The sequence below is a fragment of the Schistocerca americana genome, chromosome X (assembly GCF_021461395.2).
Source record: "Schistocerca americana isolate TAMUIC-IGC-003095 chromosome X, iqSchAmer2.1, whole genome shotgun sequence".
Lineage (NCBI taxonomy): Eukaryota > Metazoa > Arthropoda > Insecta > Orthoptera > Acrididae > Schistocerca > Schistocerca americana.
In genome coordinates this window covers 954,630,222-954,646,370 of record NC_060130.1, presented here as the reverse complement: position 1 = coordinate 954,646,370, position 16,149 = coordinate 954,630,222, and the positions used below count along the sequence as shown (strand labels likewise).

Here is a 16,149-nt window from a genome sequence, read left to right as displayed (position 1 = left end):
GACGTGCACTTGTAAGTGTTAATTGCAATCAGTATCAAATATTTTCATTCTTGCAAAATTAGTACTCTCATTATGCCAGATGCCAGGTCAAGGAAAAAAATCAAAGAACAGAGAGGGTAGCTGGATGATTGAAATGTTTTGTGGGAGATGCAGGAGAACTTACACTGCTCTCACAGAGAATGAGAGATTAGGTACAAATAAATTTGTTGAGTCACAGAAATAACATTTTTAGAGAGTAAAGGATTAGCTCATAATTATTTTGTGATAGGAGGTGTAGCTAAATTTACAGAAAATTGAGAATTCTATTTTTATTTATTTATTTATTTTGTATTTAGCATATAGTAAATTTAGATTACTTGTAACTGTACTAATAATTACCCAAGTGAAAAATGCTCTGGGACACAGCTAAATGCTTCTGTATGTGTTTGTTTTGTTTACTATTTCAATGATCATGTTTAGTGGACAGTTTCACTATATGTCCAATGAAGTAAAAGCGTCTCCTCTGTTAAATCTTTCCTATGCATGTATCCTATGAAGTTTATGATTTATAGATATGCCAGCTTGGCTGAGACATTAATACCCATCACACAAAAATGACTTGCCTTTTGTGAAGTCTCTTCTTTTGAAAAAGGCTCTTCCTTGTACTAAAACCTCAGATTTTAAACCTTATCTTGGATAGTTCTTTGTAGTTAGGTGAAATGTTGCTACTATTAGTTTAATATTTAATGCAGTAAACATTTGTGATAAGCTAAAGCTCTAAGCCAGACTGTGACTGGTACCTGGACTGGCTTTGCCAGTAGTGTTCTACTAGATCTGCCATTGGAGCACATCTCACAAATTGACTCAAAGCCTCAACTTCTGCCTAGTTGCTCTCCATCCTACCAGTTCCACACAGAATCCCCCACTTTGCTATGGGACTAGGATGCTCTATAACAGTCAGTAACATTCCTGAGGCCGTGATTGAGTCAAACACTTTACAGTATCTTTCTCTTTGTGGTGCTTGTCCAGCTGCAAAGCAGGGGTGTCAGCAGATATTCAGTGGACGGACACAGACAGGAGCTGCAATTTGAGGTTTTAAGTTGGTTTGTGATTTTCATATGGCAGGGGTCTGGAGTGTAGTCCTGTTCCAGTTCAAAATTTGTAATGCATTAGGTGTAAGCCTTATGTACTGTTCACAAACATTTTTTCTAAGGTTTATCCCTTTGTGCCTAATACATAATTTTTGAAGTCTTGTCTCCAGCTGGCCGGAGTGGCCGTGCGGTTTCAGGCGCTACAGTCTGGAATCGCGTGACCGCTAGAGTCGCAGGTTCAAATCCTGCCTCGGGCATGGATGTGTGTGATGTCCTTAGGTTAGTTAGGTTTAAGTAGTTCTAACTTATAGGGGACTGATGACCACAGCAGTTAAGTCTCATAGTTCTCAGAGCCATTTTTCTTGTCTCCATTTGTTACATTCCTTGTTTCTTCATTTTATGACACTGTCAGTCCTTTCCGCTAGATTGTCATTGGTCTGATACATCCACCTTCATGAAGAGTATATAACAACATATTCAGTTGTGACTGTTTAGATGCTGGTAGTTGACTGCACAAACAAGTGATAACACTTCTCATGCTGGATAGTGCATGTTGTTATCAATTCCTGAATGGTGCACATCGTTTCTAATCTCACACGTATCTTGTGCACTAGCTATTAGCACAAGAGTGTAGTATTGGCAGTTGTTATGGGAAATCTACTTGATGCAAGAATTGGACCTTAACTGTCCACAGCTTCCTTCTTGGATAAATGCCCCTTGAAACACTCTCCCAGTAGAATGGACATCGGAAACAGTAACTAGTAAGTGTAGTTGTCCAATGTAGATGTGACTGGTGATAGGTCCTGAAACAAAAAATTAATCAGGACTACCATTAACATTATTACTACAGCATTCAGTACTGTTAAACATCGTCTACACATTTCCGTGTTACTCTCAACAAAATTATACACAGTAAACCATATATAAACTGTGTTCTGCCCCGTAGTACCAGACAGTGCGGGCTGGCTGCCATGTCTTAATGTGCCAGTGGCATCATTTGGAATCCCTATGAAGGGACATTGCTCTCCCATCGATTTTCAGCTTTCCAGGCGTTGGAACCACTCTTCATCATTCAGGTAGCTGATAAGCTGGCAGTACAGGGAGTTGAACCCTGTTCTCCCACATGGCGGTCTTTCATACTGATCGCTCGGCTAAGAAGGTGGACAGTTTATACACAACCATGTCAAAATTTATTACAAACCTTACACTGCAGCAATGGAGCATTGCTGACTGTCAGTTCAGATACAGTTACTGTTGTGAAGTATCAGATTTGTTCAGCTGTAGTTGGCTTTTTAATATATGTTACATATTTTCTTTTTAATACATGTTACATATTTTCTTTTTAATACATGTTACATATTTTCTTTTTAATACATGTTACATATTTTCTTTTTAATACATGTTACATATTTTCTTTTTAATACATGTTACATATTTTCTTTTTAATACATGTTACATATTTTCTTTTTAATACATGTTACGTATTTTCTTTTTAATACATGTTTCATATTTTATTTTTTATCTTCTACCAACATAGTTATCAATGTGTGTAAAATTAAATTTTACGTGTGGAGTGTCTTCCCCTGATGTCGTGCCAGTGATAGGTTGTGTTCTTCTAAGAAGCTTATATGTAATAATGTTAGTTTGTTATGCAAACTTTCCACATTCCTGTTGTGTACGGTGTACTATATTGGACACAGTGCCATGTTGCGGACTTAATGACCCCCTAGCCTCATATCAGGTGGTGTAACTCAGCCTTGCCTGGCATAGCGGACAGATGGCCATTCTACTGCGTACCTCAGTGCGTGTCTGCTGAGTCAATCCATATGATAAATTGAATGTGAAAAAAAGAAAGAATAACTGGTGTGACTGGAATGTACAACAAAATTATGCCAACAAGCCACTTCACCCTTTTAGCAATTGCCAGAACCGCTTTCTTTTATTTTTATTTTCTTTATTTTGCTGAAATATGCCATCATATGTCCTATGTGTTCATTTATTACAATATATAACTGTTAACATAATTTTGTTTTCTAAGAATTAGATTATGAAATTTTGGTTCTTTGAACATGTGAAGGGACTGGACATTGAGAAAAGGGGTGTTGATTGGGTTAAGTTAAACTTTATAGAGACTGGGGAAGTGAAATTGAAAGGGAAAACTGAAGATTAAAAGGTAATAATAGCGGCAACAGTTATACCTAGAAGGAGTTGCATTTGTAATGGGTATTGTGGTGGATGAAGTTGCCACAAACAACAGAGTGGCATAGTGAGTCTCCTCATTGTTGAAATAAAAGCAGTTCCAGCAACCATTGCAAAAATTTGGTCTCTGATATCACAAGCTGTTGAGTAAATGGAGAGAATGTGTTAGAGAATTAGGAAATAATAAAATGTGTGATGATATAAAATCTCATCGTATACTGGGGTGCTATTATCAGGGAATGAATTGAAGATAGGTTTGGAGAATATAGGATGAGGGAAAACCATAAGAGAGGAAAGGCCTCTGGACTTCTGGAATAAGTTTAATTGGTTGTACAGCAGAGGCTCTTAAAAATGATTGGTGTGGCATAGCATAAATATACTTAATAAAGGCAAGGCCTCAGGTCGAGATTGTATACCAGTCAGATTCCTCTCAGAGTATGCTGATAAAATAGCTCCATATTTAGCAATTATATACAACCACTTGCTCACAGAAAAATCTGTATCTAAAGACTGGAAAATTGCCCAAGTCAGACCAATACCCAGGCGTAATTTGCTGAATTACAGGCCTATATCACTAACGTCGATTTGCAGTAGGGTTTTGGAACATATACTGTATTCGAACATTATGAAGCACCTCGAAGAAAATGATTTATTGACACGGAGTTAGCACGGTTTCAGAAAATATTGTTCTAGTGAAACGCAACTAGCTCTTTATACTCATGAAGTAGTAAAAGCTATTGACAGGGGATGTCAAATTATTTCCATATTTTTATATTTCCAGAAGGCTTTCAACACCATTCCTCACAAGCGTCTTCTAACCAAACTGCGTGCCTATGGAGTATCGCCTCAGTTGTGCGACTGAATTCATGATTTCCTGTCAGAAAGGTCACAGTTCATAGTAATAGGTGGAAAGTCATCGAGTAAAACAGAAGTAATATCTGGCATTCCCCAAGGAAGTGTTATAGGCCCTCTGTTATTCCTGATCTATATTAACGACATAGGAGACAATCTGAGTTGCCGTCTTAGATTGTTTGCAGATGATGCTGTCATTTATCGTCTTGTAAAGTTATCAGATGATCAAAATGATTTAGATGAGATATCTGTATGGTGCGAAAAGTATCAATTGACCCTGAATAAAGAAAAATATGAAGTTTTTCACATGAGTACTAAAAGAAGTCAGCTAAATTTTGATTACGCGATAAGTCTCACAAATCTGAAGGCTGTAAGTTCAGCTAAATGCTTAGGGATTACAATTACAAATAACCTAAATTGGAACGATCACATAGATAATTTTGTGGGTAGAACCAACCAAAGACTGCGATTCGTTGGCAGAACACTTAAAAGGTGCAACAGGTTTACCAAAGAGACTGCTTACACTACGCTTGTCCGCCCTGTTCTGAAGTATTGCTGTGTGGTGTGGGATCCGCAGCAGGTGGGACTGACGGATGACATCGAAAAAGTACAAAGATGACAGCTCGTTTTGTATAATCGCGAAATGGGGGAGATAGTGTCACAGACATGATACGTGAATTGGAGTGGCAATCATTAAAACAAAGACGTTTTTCGTTGCGATGGGATCTTCTCATGAAATTTCAATCACCAGGTTTCTCCTCCTATTGCAAAAACATTCTGTTGGCACCCACCTACATAGGGAGAAATGATCATCGCGATAAAATAAGAGAAATCAGGGCTCGCACAGAAAAATTTAGGTGCACGTTTTTCCCGCGTGCCGTTATAGAGTGGAACGGTTGGGAGACAGCTTGAAGGTGGTTCATTGAACCCTCCGCCAGGCACCTTATTGTGAATAGCAGAGTAATCATATAGATGTAGATGTAGATATATGGAAAACTTAGGGAGACATTGGATGATACCAGCATTACTGTGTTATGTTTGGACAAAGATTGAAGATTCACATATAGCGCCTAGATAGTACACCTGTGTCGGAATGTGAATTCAGATCACAAACTAATAGGATAACATGATAGGCTGCTTGCAAAGAATGGAAAGAAAATGCAGCAAAAGAAAAAGTGAAAAGAAAAAGTCAGGTACTCACAAATTGAGTCAGAATAAATATGAAGATTTCGAGATTGTGAACTAGGTAAAAGCATTGAGGTTCTTCAGATGAAACTAAATGGTTCCAGAGATCTTTACAAATCTCAAACATCTATGATGTATGTATGCTGACGGAAGAGACAAATGAAATTTGTACCAAGGCCAGGATTCAAACCTGGATCTCCTACTGTGTTTTTACTCTATCCAAATTCCCATTCATGCATTAGCCCACTTGGTATTTCCCCTAAACTCAAACAGCACTGCAGAGGAATTGGAATTTCAGTTGAGGAGGGTGGTGTGCTAGGATAGTCTGTGCAGCCATTGTGCCAGAGTGGCATAGTTATTAGCACTTTTGCCAATGAGTAGGAGACCCGTGTTCGAATCCAGGCCTTAGTACAGATTTTCATTTGTCACTTCAGTCTGCATGGATACAAAATTCACATTACACTAGCCGAAAAATGTTGACTATAATACAATAGAAACAAATAGGCAACCAGAGGTTATTTTAAGTACATTAAATATAGATTACCTTTGGTAACAATATACAAGACTGTTGTGGAACAGTTTGAGTGAGACTCCCAGTAAATGGATTGAAATAAGAACTTGAAGGGTGGCTTATAATCAGAGAAGCTGTGTAATATTAAAAAGTGAATTTGGTCAACAACCTATCAGAAAAATCACAAGAATTCAACATAATGAGTAAAAAGATCTTGCTGCTGCTAACTAGTTCAAAATACACAATGCCATACTCATTTTCGCTTGTCACCAGTAATGATATGAGGTGTGAAGTATTCTCCAGGATACATTATTTAGTGGTGTAAGGAGCATGTTGTAGGTGTAAATTACTGCTTGCTGCTGACAACTTTTAGAGACAGAATAGAAAGAATTGATTTCTTATACCTTGCTCTTTCAGCTATTATACACTGATGTGAACATTATTCATTAGTGGTGTTGGGGAAATTTAATTTCCATAACACACCTATAATTTGTCTCGGTTTGCTATTGTAGACTATTAAAAAGATAGAAATGCTGTTAATTTTGCACTTTAAGAAGGTTGTCCTTATTGGTGCAAAAATGTGTGTTTCTCTTTTCTATTCTGAGCTAGTGTGATTTGCATACAAATTCAGAAATCATTATTACTGTCAATGCCTTTAATATTTTTGTTTTGCATTCATAATTCAGTTGGCAGTGGGGTTTCTTGTTGTAGTTCCCTTGTATTCCTGTCTATGCTTCTAAGTCGTGGTACAGTAATTTTTTCTTTTTTTGAGCTCGGCTATGCAGTTATCCTTCTGTATTGCACACAATGTTTAACTGTTCTCTTATCTTCTAATATCCCAGTAATATCTGTTGTTGTTGTTAAACGGAATTTCATGTTTCTTGTTGTTTACTTCAAGGAAGTTCCACTGAGGATCCACCAGCAATTAAAGTTATATTCTCATGCTGAGAATCACCTCTTTCCTGATGTCATCTGTGCACATGACGACAATGGAACCACCATCTGTTACTCGTATTTGATGTATTCTCTTCCTGGTTAATTTACTTTTACTCATTATAGTTTGTTGTATGTATATTGTCTTACTTTTATTCTAAACCTCTTCCAGATTCTTCAGCTCCTTGCCCTATAGTTTAAGTTTTCATTGCTTTTGCCAAACATGTATTAACGAAATGTGTTGCTAACGTCCTCAGGAAAATAAAAGTCTCGCATGTTACACAAATATATCTAATACCAAATTGTAATGTTTTTCTCGTTATCAGATTCTGTATCATTAGAGTACTCGAATGAAACTAAATACCCAGAAGAAAATTAAAATTGCAAGTATATAACCATATACAGATTTCAGAAGAGTTTTTGTAAATCATGTTAGCATATGTTTCACAAACTAAAGTTGCTAGAGAATTTGATCCACAGCACATTTAATTCACTCATTCATTGTTGTAATAGAAGTGAGTGGAATGGTGCTGACAGGTATGATTGGAGTGGTAAATTTTCACATGGCTGTGGAAGTTCTGTTTGTGCTGCTTCCTCTGGACATATGTTGTAAGAAACAGGTTATTTCACATTGTGACTGAGTTGTGTTGTCACTTCCACTCCATTAACTCTGAAGTTCTACGTGTGTTTTAATAATCAGAAATACGAGTGACAAACACTTCAAGCCTCTATTACCCTTCACTACTGTTACCGCGATCTCAGTGAATGTACTCTTCTGTGCAAGTTCAACCGGCAGTCTATCATACACTTGGACCAGCTAACAGTAATTGAACTTTGCCTCTTGTCACAATAAAGGAAAAAGCAGCATAGGCAAATTTTAATCACTGTAACTGATAACTGCCAACAGTCATGTAAGGCTTAATGTACACGACTGAGAAACAGCCACAAGATCTTGCAGTATCAGAAATAGTATGGTACACACATGCGAACATTGCAGCAACAATCAAGATATGATACTACATTCAAAGGCAACCAGTATGGATGTAAGTGAAACAAAAGCAGGCAGCGTGGCTGCTACAAAATAAAGCAGTGACCACACTGAACTCATTGAAACAACAAAATATAAATTAAACTGATACTATTGATTGAAGTTTCGTACAGTTGACAACACAAAACTGTTCTCATTTCTAGACAAGTTCAGCTACATTTGGTTGTGTACAGCTCCCTTCAGTGGTAGTGCAACAGCAGCAAAATCACATGTAACACCCATTTAGTGGTATATTTGTTCCCTTCTTATTGTAAGGATGTTACTTATAGACCTTTATGATTTTATGCTACATATTATTTTATATATATACATTATAAAACTTACTTTTATTGGTTTGAGATGTCAGCATACATCTGCCTCAAATAAACTAATAAGAGCAAATTTGTATATCTACATGGTAGCTGCATGGCAGCATTTGAGGCTAGGGAATTCCACTGAAGTAATTAGGGTTCACGTCCCCTTGATCCTGTAGTTTGTCAAATTGTATTAGTTGTTGAGTAGTTGTAGGTGTAATATGGATAAAGTCAAAGTATACCAAACATCACACACTGCCACACAGATGGCTGTATGAGAAACAGTCATGTACTGCCAGGATCTCTCAGAACATGCAGGACACAAGAGATGGCATCCTGGCAATCATCCAGTATGACGGTTTCGGTGCGCTGGAAGGGGCAGCCAGGTGCTGCATTGAACTTTGTTGTGCCCAAACGTGGTGTCGCCATGCTGGGGTAATTGGTTGGCTTTGAGAGTGGTCCTTAGGAAAGGTGAAAATGTCTCAGCAATACAATATGTTACTTGACATGTAGATGTTCTCAGACCATTCGCAACTGCTTACAGGATATTGGACTTGGAACCCATAGGGCTGTTAATAAAGAGGCCCTCTCTGGTGACCACAGACTTTATGGGCCTGCCTTCACAGAATTGAATAAAGGCAGTGACTGGCACCTCATGATCTTTTCAGATGAGTCGGTATTTAGCTCGGTGAATGAGGGTCTGACAAAGGTGTATGGGCCTCAAGGAGCATGTTATGATCCACAGTACATGGTGCAACATTTATGTGTTGGTATCATCTCAGTCTCGTGCTAGGGGTGGAGGTAATCAGGTGGGGCAGAGATACTTTATTGAATATATTGTCATATAGTCACAGATAATTGTGTGTACCTCATGAAACCTACCATGATGTTGAATGTGAGGACTTACTGTTCCAATGGAATGATCCAGTTCCAACAGGACCACTTAGTGGTTCACAAGTTGAATTATTTAGTGATCATTTCTGCAATAGGTTGATGTTGTTCTGATCGACTTACCTGTTTGAATGTTGGACTTGAATCCCATTGAAAATTTGTTCGGCAAAATTAAGCATCTCATGAACTTCCTGTGGCCAACACATGCACCTGACCAGCTGAGAGACCTAGTGTTGGGTAGATGGGAGAGTCTCCCAGACGATGAGAGATGTTTCAAGAGTCTGACTGCCTCCATTCCTGGTTCAATGAGGCAAGTAAATGATTCCAATGGTGGGTGGACCTCATACTAGCTTCAGCCCCGATATGAAACTGTCCTCGTCTCACATTACTCCACTTTATATTACGTTTGATATAACCATGTTTATTAATGGGAAATGTACGTGAAATCATCATATTTCAACTTTTTAAATTGAATTCGTGCTAACTAACATATAATACATGTCGTGTGAAAACTGCACAAGCAAGTGAAAAAAGCACTCCGTCTTCAGGCCACTAGTGGCCTACAGGGACCATCCGACCGCCATGTCATCCTCAGAGGAGGATGTGGATAGGAGGGGCGTGGGGTCAGCACACCGCTCTCCCGAGCCTTATGATGGTATTCTTGACTGAAGCCGCTACTATTCGGTCAGGGAGCTCCTCAGTTGCCATCACGAGGCTGAGTGCACCCCGAAAAATGGCAACAGCGCGTGGTGGCTGGATGATCACCCATCCAAGTGCCGGCCACGCCCAACAGTGCTTAACTTTGGTGATCTCACAGGAACCGGTGTATCCACTGCGGCAAGGCCGTTGCCACAAACAAGTGAAGCTGAATTGAAATAGAAATGGTGTCCTAATAAGAGACAGTCTGAGAAAACCCTTAATATTAACCAATATGAGAACAGGAAAGGCCTAAAATAGCAGTATGTTATTCTTTACTGCCAACATTTTCTGTTTACTGCACAGTTAATATTCTTCAGGGGCCCAAGGATAGCATTCCATAGGGCCTGCACTGTCCTCATTTCTCTCTGTTAGTAATCAGAGAAATGAACTCTGCAGAATGTCCATTCAGTGTCTTCTTCTTCACATGGCTCAATTAAATTTTTGTGAGACTATGAATTACTGGAAGATGGTTGCCTTTTCTTCCCCAAGAACAAAATGATGGCTTCTCTTCCCTTGTATTCTGCTACAGCTTTCATCTCTCTGAATTGTTTTGAATATTCCCCATTTTGGAAATGGCGTTAGCTAGTAACCAGATTCAGAATGCGATCATTTTACTAGATGTGGTGGCTCTTGGGTGGCATTCTGATTTTGTACCACTTGGACTCATATTTACTCCGTTGTTTGTGTATTGTATGTCAAATTCTTGGTATATTGTAAAGTCATTGTCTAGAAGTATGTGGCTGCTACATGGGAAGAATATCATTTACCAAATGCTCTTTATAGCATTTTCCGTTGTTGCAGCTCTTTAAGTAGGCCACTCCAAATAATTCTTAGTGCTTGACCCGAGTTATTTGCCCGCCAAGTTTCTATTTTTTGTGAATAATGCATTTTAAATGATCCCATGAATTCCACACAAAAGGCTGCATTTAATGTGTTGAATAAGGCAATAAACAGATGATGTGGACACAGTTTTCTTTTGCTTTGTCTATTGCTCAAACCTGATATGAAGCCCATCGAGTATTAGCACGAGAGGATCACCAGATGGCCTCAGAGTTCATATAATTGGCAAAGAAGTTGCTAATGATAAGAGTCGGAAAACAGCTATGAGGATGGCAAGCTGAAGTTACCCTAATATGAGATAGCATGTCCTAACAGACAATACTGTTTAGTATTGAAGTATCCATGGTATAGCATGTAAGGAGTATGCCATTGTGTGCTAGAAACCTAGCCTCGGAGTTACACTACGCAGTTTGAGAGGAAATTCATTGTAACGAATGAGAGTACTTCGTGAAGAACAGAATTTTATGAGTATTGTTGCAACAGTTAATCAGCTTCATATATTAAAGCCATACAACCACATACACTCAAAAAACTTGAATTTCAACACTTTTAAAATAAAGGATTCTCGACAATGTCCAGCCCCTTAATGGTGTTATTTTCACTGCTTTTCGCCCCAGTTGCTGTGAGATCAGAGTTTTGATACTTCCAAAAACGCATTTACTTTAGTCAGAATATTGCTGTTTCACATTCGTGAACTGTTCCACAATAGGCATCTTTCCTCTTATATTAAGAATTATTTTCAGTAATGATAGTATCATTGCGGTAAATTAAAAACAATGTCGAACAGAACATACTCATTTTCTCAAATTAAATTAAGCCTTGAAAATTACGTAGAAATGAACCATAATTTCCATTGGAAAGCCACATTGTATCCTTTTCCAGTCAACTGGAAGGTTATGCAGTTTTGTGCCTGCTTCTCTCTTTCAGATAATAATATATGCCCAACTCGATTTTAATAGATATTGTCAGACAGAATCCAAACATAATATTCATACACATTATGCAGAATAGCTGACTTCATTTTTCCCGGCGTACACTATGTGATCAAAAGTATCTGGACACCCCATGAAACATAGGTTTTTCATATTAGGTGCATTGTGCTGCCATCTACTCCTTATCAGCGACCTCAGTAGTCATTAGACATTGTGTGAGAGCAGAATGGGGTGCTCCGTGGAACTCACGGGCTTCAAACGTGGTCAGGTGATTGGGTGTCACTTGAGTAATATGTCTGTACGTGAGATTTCCACACTCCTAAATATCCCTATGTCCACTGTTACTGATGTGATCATGAAATGGAAACATGAAGGGTCATGTGCAGCACAAAAGCATACAGGCTGACGACGTCTGTCGACTGACAGTGACCGCCAGCACTTGAAGAGGGTCGTAATGTGTAATAGGCAGACATCTATCCAGACCATCACACAGGAATTACAAACTGCATTAGGATCCACTGCAAGTGCTATGACAGCTAGGTGCGATGTGAGAACACTTGGATTGCACGGTTGAGCAGCTGCTCATAAGCCACGCATCATGCCGGTAAATGCCAAATGACGCTGCTTGATTTAAGGAGCGTAAACGTTGGACGATTGAACAGTGTAAAAATGATGTGTGGAGTGACAAATCATGGTACACAATGTAGCGATCCGATGGGATGGTTTGGATATGGCGAATGTCATCTGCCAGCATGTGTAGCACCAACAGTAAAATTCGGAGCCGGTGGTGTTATGGTGTGGTCGGGTTTTTCGTAGAGGGGGCTTGCACCCCTTGTTGTTTTGTGGATCACTATCACAGCACAGGCCTACATTGATGTTTTAAGCAGCTTCTTGCTTCCCACTGTTGAAGAGCAATTCTGGAATAGTGATTGCATCTTTCAACACGATCGAGCACCTGTGCATAATGCACGGCCTGTGGCAGAGTGGTTACGTGACAACATCCCTGTAATGGACTGGCCTGCACAGAGTCCTTACCTGACTCCTACAGAACACCTTTGGGGTGTTTTGGAACGTCGATTATGTGCCAGGCCTCATCGGCCAACATCGATACCTCTCCTCGGTGCAGCACTCTGTGAAGATTGGGCTACCATTCCCAAAGGAACCTCTTAGCACCTGATTGAACATGTGCCTGCAAGAGTGGAAGCTGTCATCAAGGCTAAGGGTGGGCCAGCACCATATTGAATTCCAGCATTATCGATGGAGGGTGCCGTGAACTTGTAAGTCATTTTCAGCCAGGTGTCCGGATACTTTTGATCACGTAGTGTATTTTTAAATTTACTTGGAGAACAGAATTTATGATCTCAGTATTAAACATATAGTCTCTGTGACTCAGTTTCATCTAATGATTTTTTTCTGCTCCATCTGCATTCCTGTTGTATCAGCTACCTGATTGTTTTTTAAATTGAGTGATTGTGAATTTTAGTGTTCCCGAATAAAAGGGCAAAAGTATTGCTGTTCAGCTTGGTACTTACTTTTGAGTGTGTAATTTGGTAAAAGCTATGTCATTACCAGTTTCATTTGTCCCAAAGAATTGGGGGTACTCTCTCCTCCATTAGAAATTCGAGCTTCTTAAAAGATAACATTTTGCTGGAAGTGTGATTGATCTAAAATCACTTACGCCTTAAAATAGTAATAATATACTCTAACATCTGTAAAACAAATGCCCATAGAATTAACTTGGATGAATATTTTTGAAAATTTTATTACTTTTGTGACACAGTTTTTGTTAGTTCGCACCACAATAGTTCTCTCAAAGACTACATTTAATATGCACAAGTGTTTTACTCATCAAGGCAAGAGAAGCTACCACAGAAAAACCACTGGCACCTATGATAGTGGGGTCATGAGAATACTGGCTAGATGGTGGAACCAAACTCTGGTTTAGTGAACAATGACCAAGTACTTGGACTGCAAGCTATTTGCACAGCAGTGCCAACACCTTCTTTGGACCACATCTTTTTCTGACAGCTAAATCCCAACATATTTCGTGATCACCATTGATGTACCCTGCTTCCATTCCTAGTGTGTGGTTGGTATTAATTTCCCATGTGGATAGTGTTTCTCACTGGTCTGATGATAATTTGCCGCTACAACTAATCATGGGCATTACAAAGCTAGATTTTTGCCAAAATCTGTGACGTAGCTGTGAATGCCCCCCCCCCCCCTCCCACACACACACACACACACACACACACACACACACACACACACACACACACACAAATAGTGTAGCTTTGGTACTTGTTTCACTCCTGTTTCTCAGCATAACTCTGACAAAACTTTTCACACACGTGAAACTGTGCAGCTATATTTTTTAACCTTATGGTCCTCCGGGCAAGGTTTGTCCCGTATTTCAGGATAATTCTTCACCTCTTCCGTAGATAGTTCCACATCCAAACTGGCTGCATCCAGGGCAAGCTTGGGTCAACTATTGCTACAGTTGCCAACATCTGTGCATTTCCCATTCTCTCATGACAGCTTCTTCCCAGTGATCGGAAAGATCGCTGCAAAGCAACAGTGCTTGATGAGCACAGTTCTCTTGCCACTGCTGTAGTGTGAGGAAATGATACTTAGAGCTTGCAATACGCTGGTGGTCCGAGAAGTTTGAATGTGCTTATCCCTCACATTCTGGAAATCATCATCCAGGCCATCAGTTGATGTGGCAATGTAATCACAGAATGGCTTTTGAAGTACTCACTGCTTTCAACATTTGTTGCTTAAATGTATGCACCATGAGCTCCACTTTGCCACTGGAGGAGGAGGAATGAAACAGCGGACTAAACAGGTGCTTGATGGCACTGGACGTGCAGAACTGTTCAAAAGCCAGACGGTAAATTGGGGTCCATTGCGTAGCACAGTGGTACGGGGAAGCTAGAATCTGGAAGAGAGCACGAGAGTGGCATCAGTGGTGGACACCGTGCTGACCACATATTAGTAGTTAGAATAAGCGACTACAAAAATGAGCCACAGATTCCAGAAATGGGCCAGCACAGTCCAGGTGAGTGGAGTCACAGGGGTGATGGCAGGAGGCAATAAACTGGGGCGTAGTAGCCTGGTGCCAGGCACAAGCAGAACAGCTACACACCATGGACACCACATTTTTGTTCACTCATGGCCAGTAGACATGTTGCCTTGCAAGTGCTTCAATCTGCGACATACCTCAATGCCCTTGATGTAGTAGTTCAAGAACACGGGTGGGGGGGGGGGGGGGGTGAATGTGGAATGAAGACAGGGTGAGTATTTGAGTATCCACCTCTGCATAAAGCAGGAGAACATTGAAGACAACTACCAAATGATGGGAGAGGTGAGCCCAGGCATAGATGTCTGGATCGACAGACATCTGGGGGGGGGGGAGGGGGGGGGGGGACTGGGCCAACCTATGGAAGCACACAGTGTGTGACACATTGCAAGAGGGGATCGTGGCGTGTGTTGCCAGGTTGAACACCGAGGGCAGATGAGAAAGGGTATCCACATTTGTGTGTTGTGCCGTGGGCTTGTATTCAGTCTCATAAATGTAGGAGCTGAGGAAGAATGGCCAACACTGGAAGCATCACGCATTCCACTCTGGAAGCAGAGAGCAGAGCACAAAGAGAGCTACTAGTGGCTTTCGGTCCATAACGACAATAAACGTGGTCCCAAATAAGTAAATGTGGAACTCTCTAACAGCAATATGATTGCCAAAGCTTCTTTTTCAATCTGCGAATAGTTTTTTGAGAGGGTGTAAGCATCTTCGACACATAAGCATTGGTTGCTCAGTACTCTCATCACTCCTATGCATGAGTACTGCGCCAATGCTGTAGGGAGTTATGTTCTAATCCAAACCCGAGTGTGTGACAGAGTGAAGGGCGTAACTATCTAGCTCCCCCAATCTCTCTCTCCCCCCCACTACCTACCTCTCCCCCCCCACTATCTACCTCTCCCCCCCCCCACTATCTACCTCTCCCCCCCACTATCTACCTCTCCCCCCCACTGTCTTCCTCTCCCCCCCCCACTGTCTTCCTCTCCCCCCCCACTGTCTTCCTCTCCCCCCCCCCCACTGTCTTCCTCTCCCCCCCCCCCACTGTCTTCCTCTCCCCCACACTGTCTTCCTCTCCCCCCCACTGTCTTCCTCTCCCCCCCCACTGTCTTCCTCTCCCCCCCCACTGTCTTCCTCTCCCCCCCCACTGTCTTCCTCTCCCCCCCCCCACTGTCTTCCTCTCCCCCCCCCCACTGTCTTCCTCTCCCCCCCACTTTCTTCCTCTCCCCCCCCCACTTTCTTCCTCTCCCCCCCCCCCCACTGTCTTCCTCTCCCCCCCACTGTCTTCCTCTCCCCCCCCCACTGTCTTCCTCTCCCCCCCCCCCACTGTCTTCCTCTCCCCCCCCCCACTGTCTTCCATACCCCCCTCCACTGTCTTCCTCTCCCCCCTCCACTGTCTTCCTCTCCCCCCTCCACTGTCTTCCTCTCCCCCCTCCACTGTCTTCCTCTCCCCCCTCCACTGTCTTCCTCTCCCCCCTCCACTGTCTTCCTCTCCCCCCTCCACTGTCTTCCTCTCCCCCCTCCACTGTCTTCCTCTCCCCCCTCCACTGTCTTCCTCTCCCCCCTCCACTGTCTTCCTCTCCCCCCTCCACTGTCTTCCTCTCCCCTCCCCCCACTGTC

At 41.3% G+C, this 16,149-nt stretch overlaps 1 protein-coding gene across 2 annotated transcripts in view; it reads left to right on the top strand.

Annotated features, from left to right (window-relative positions):
- Positions 1-16,149, top strand: part of LOC124555523 (mucin-5AC-like) — a gene marked incomplete in the record, with an annotated part of 160,311 nt that overhangs the window by 93,690 nt on the left and 50,472 nt on the right. The window contains 1 exon segment of one of the 2 annotated variants that reach the window (XM_047129474.1): positions 6,716-6,916. Coding sequence (XP_046985430.1) covers positions 6,716-6,856 — 141 coding nt within the window. 2 annotated transcript variants of the gene reach the window in all.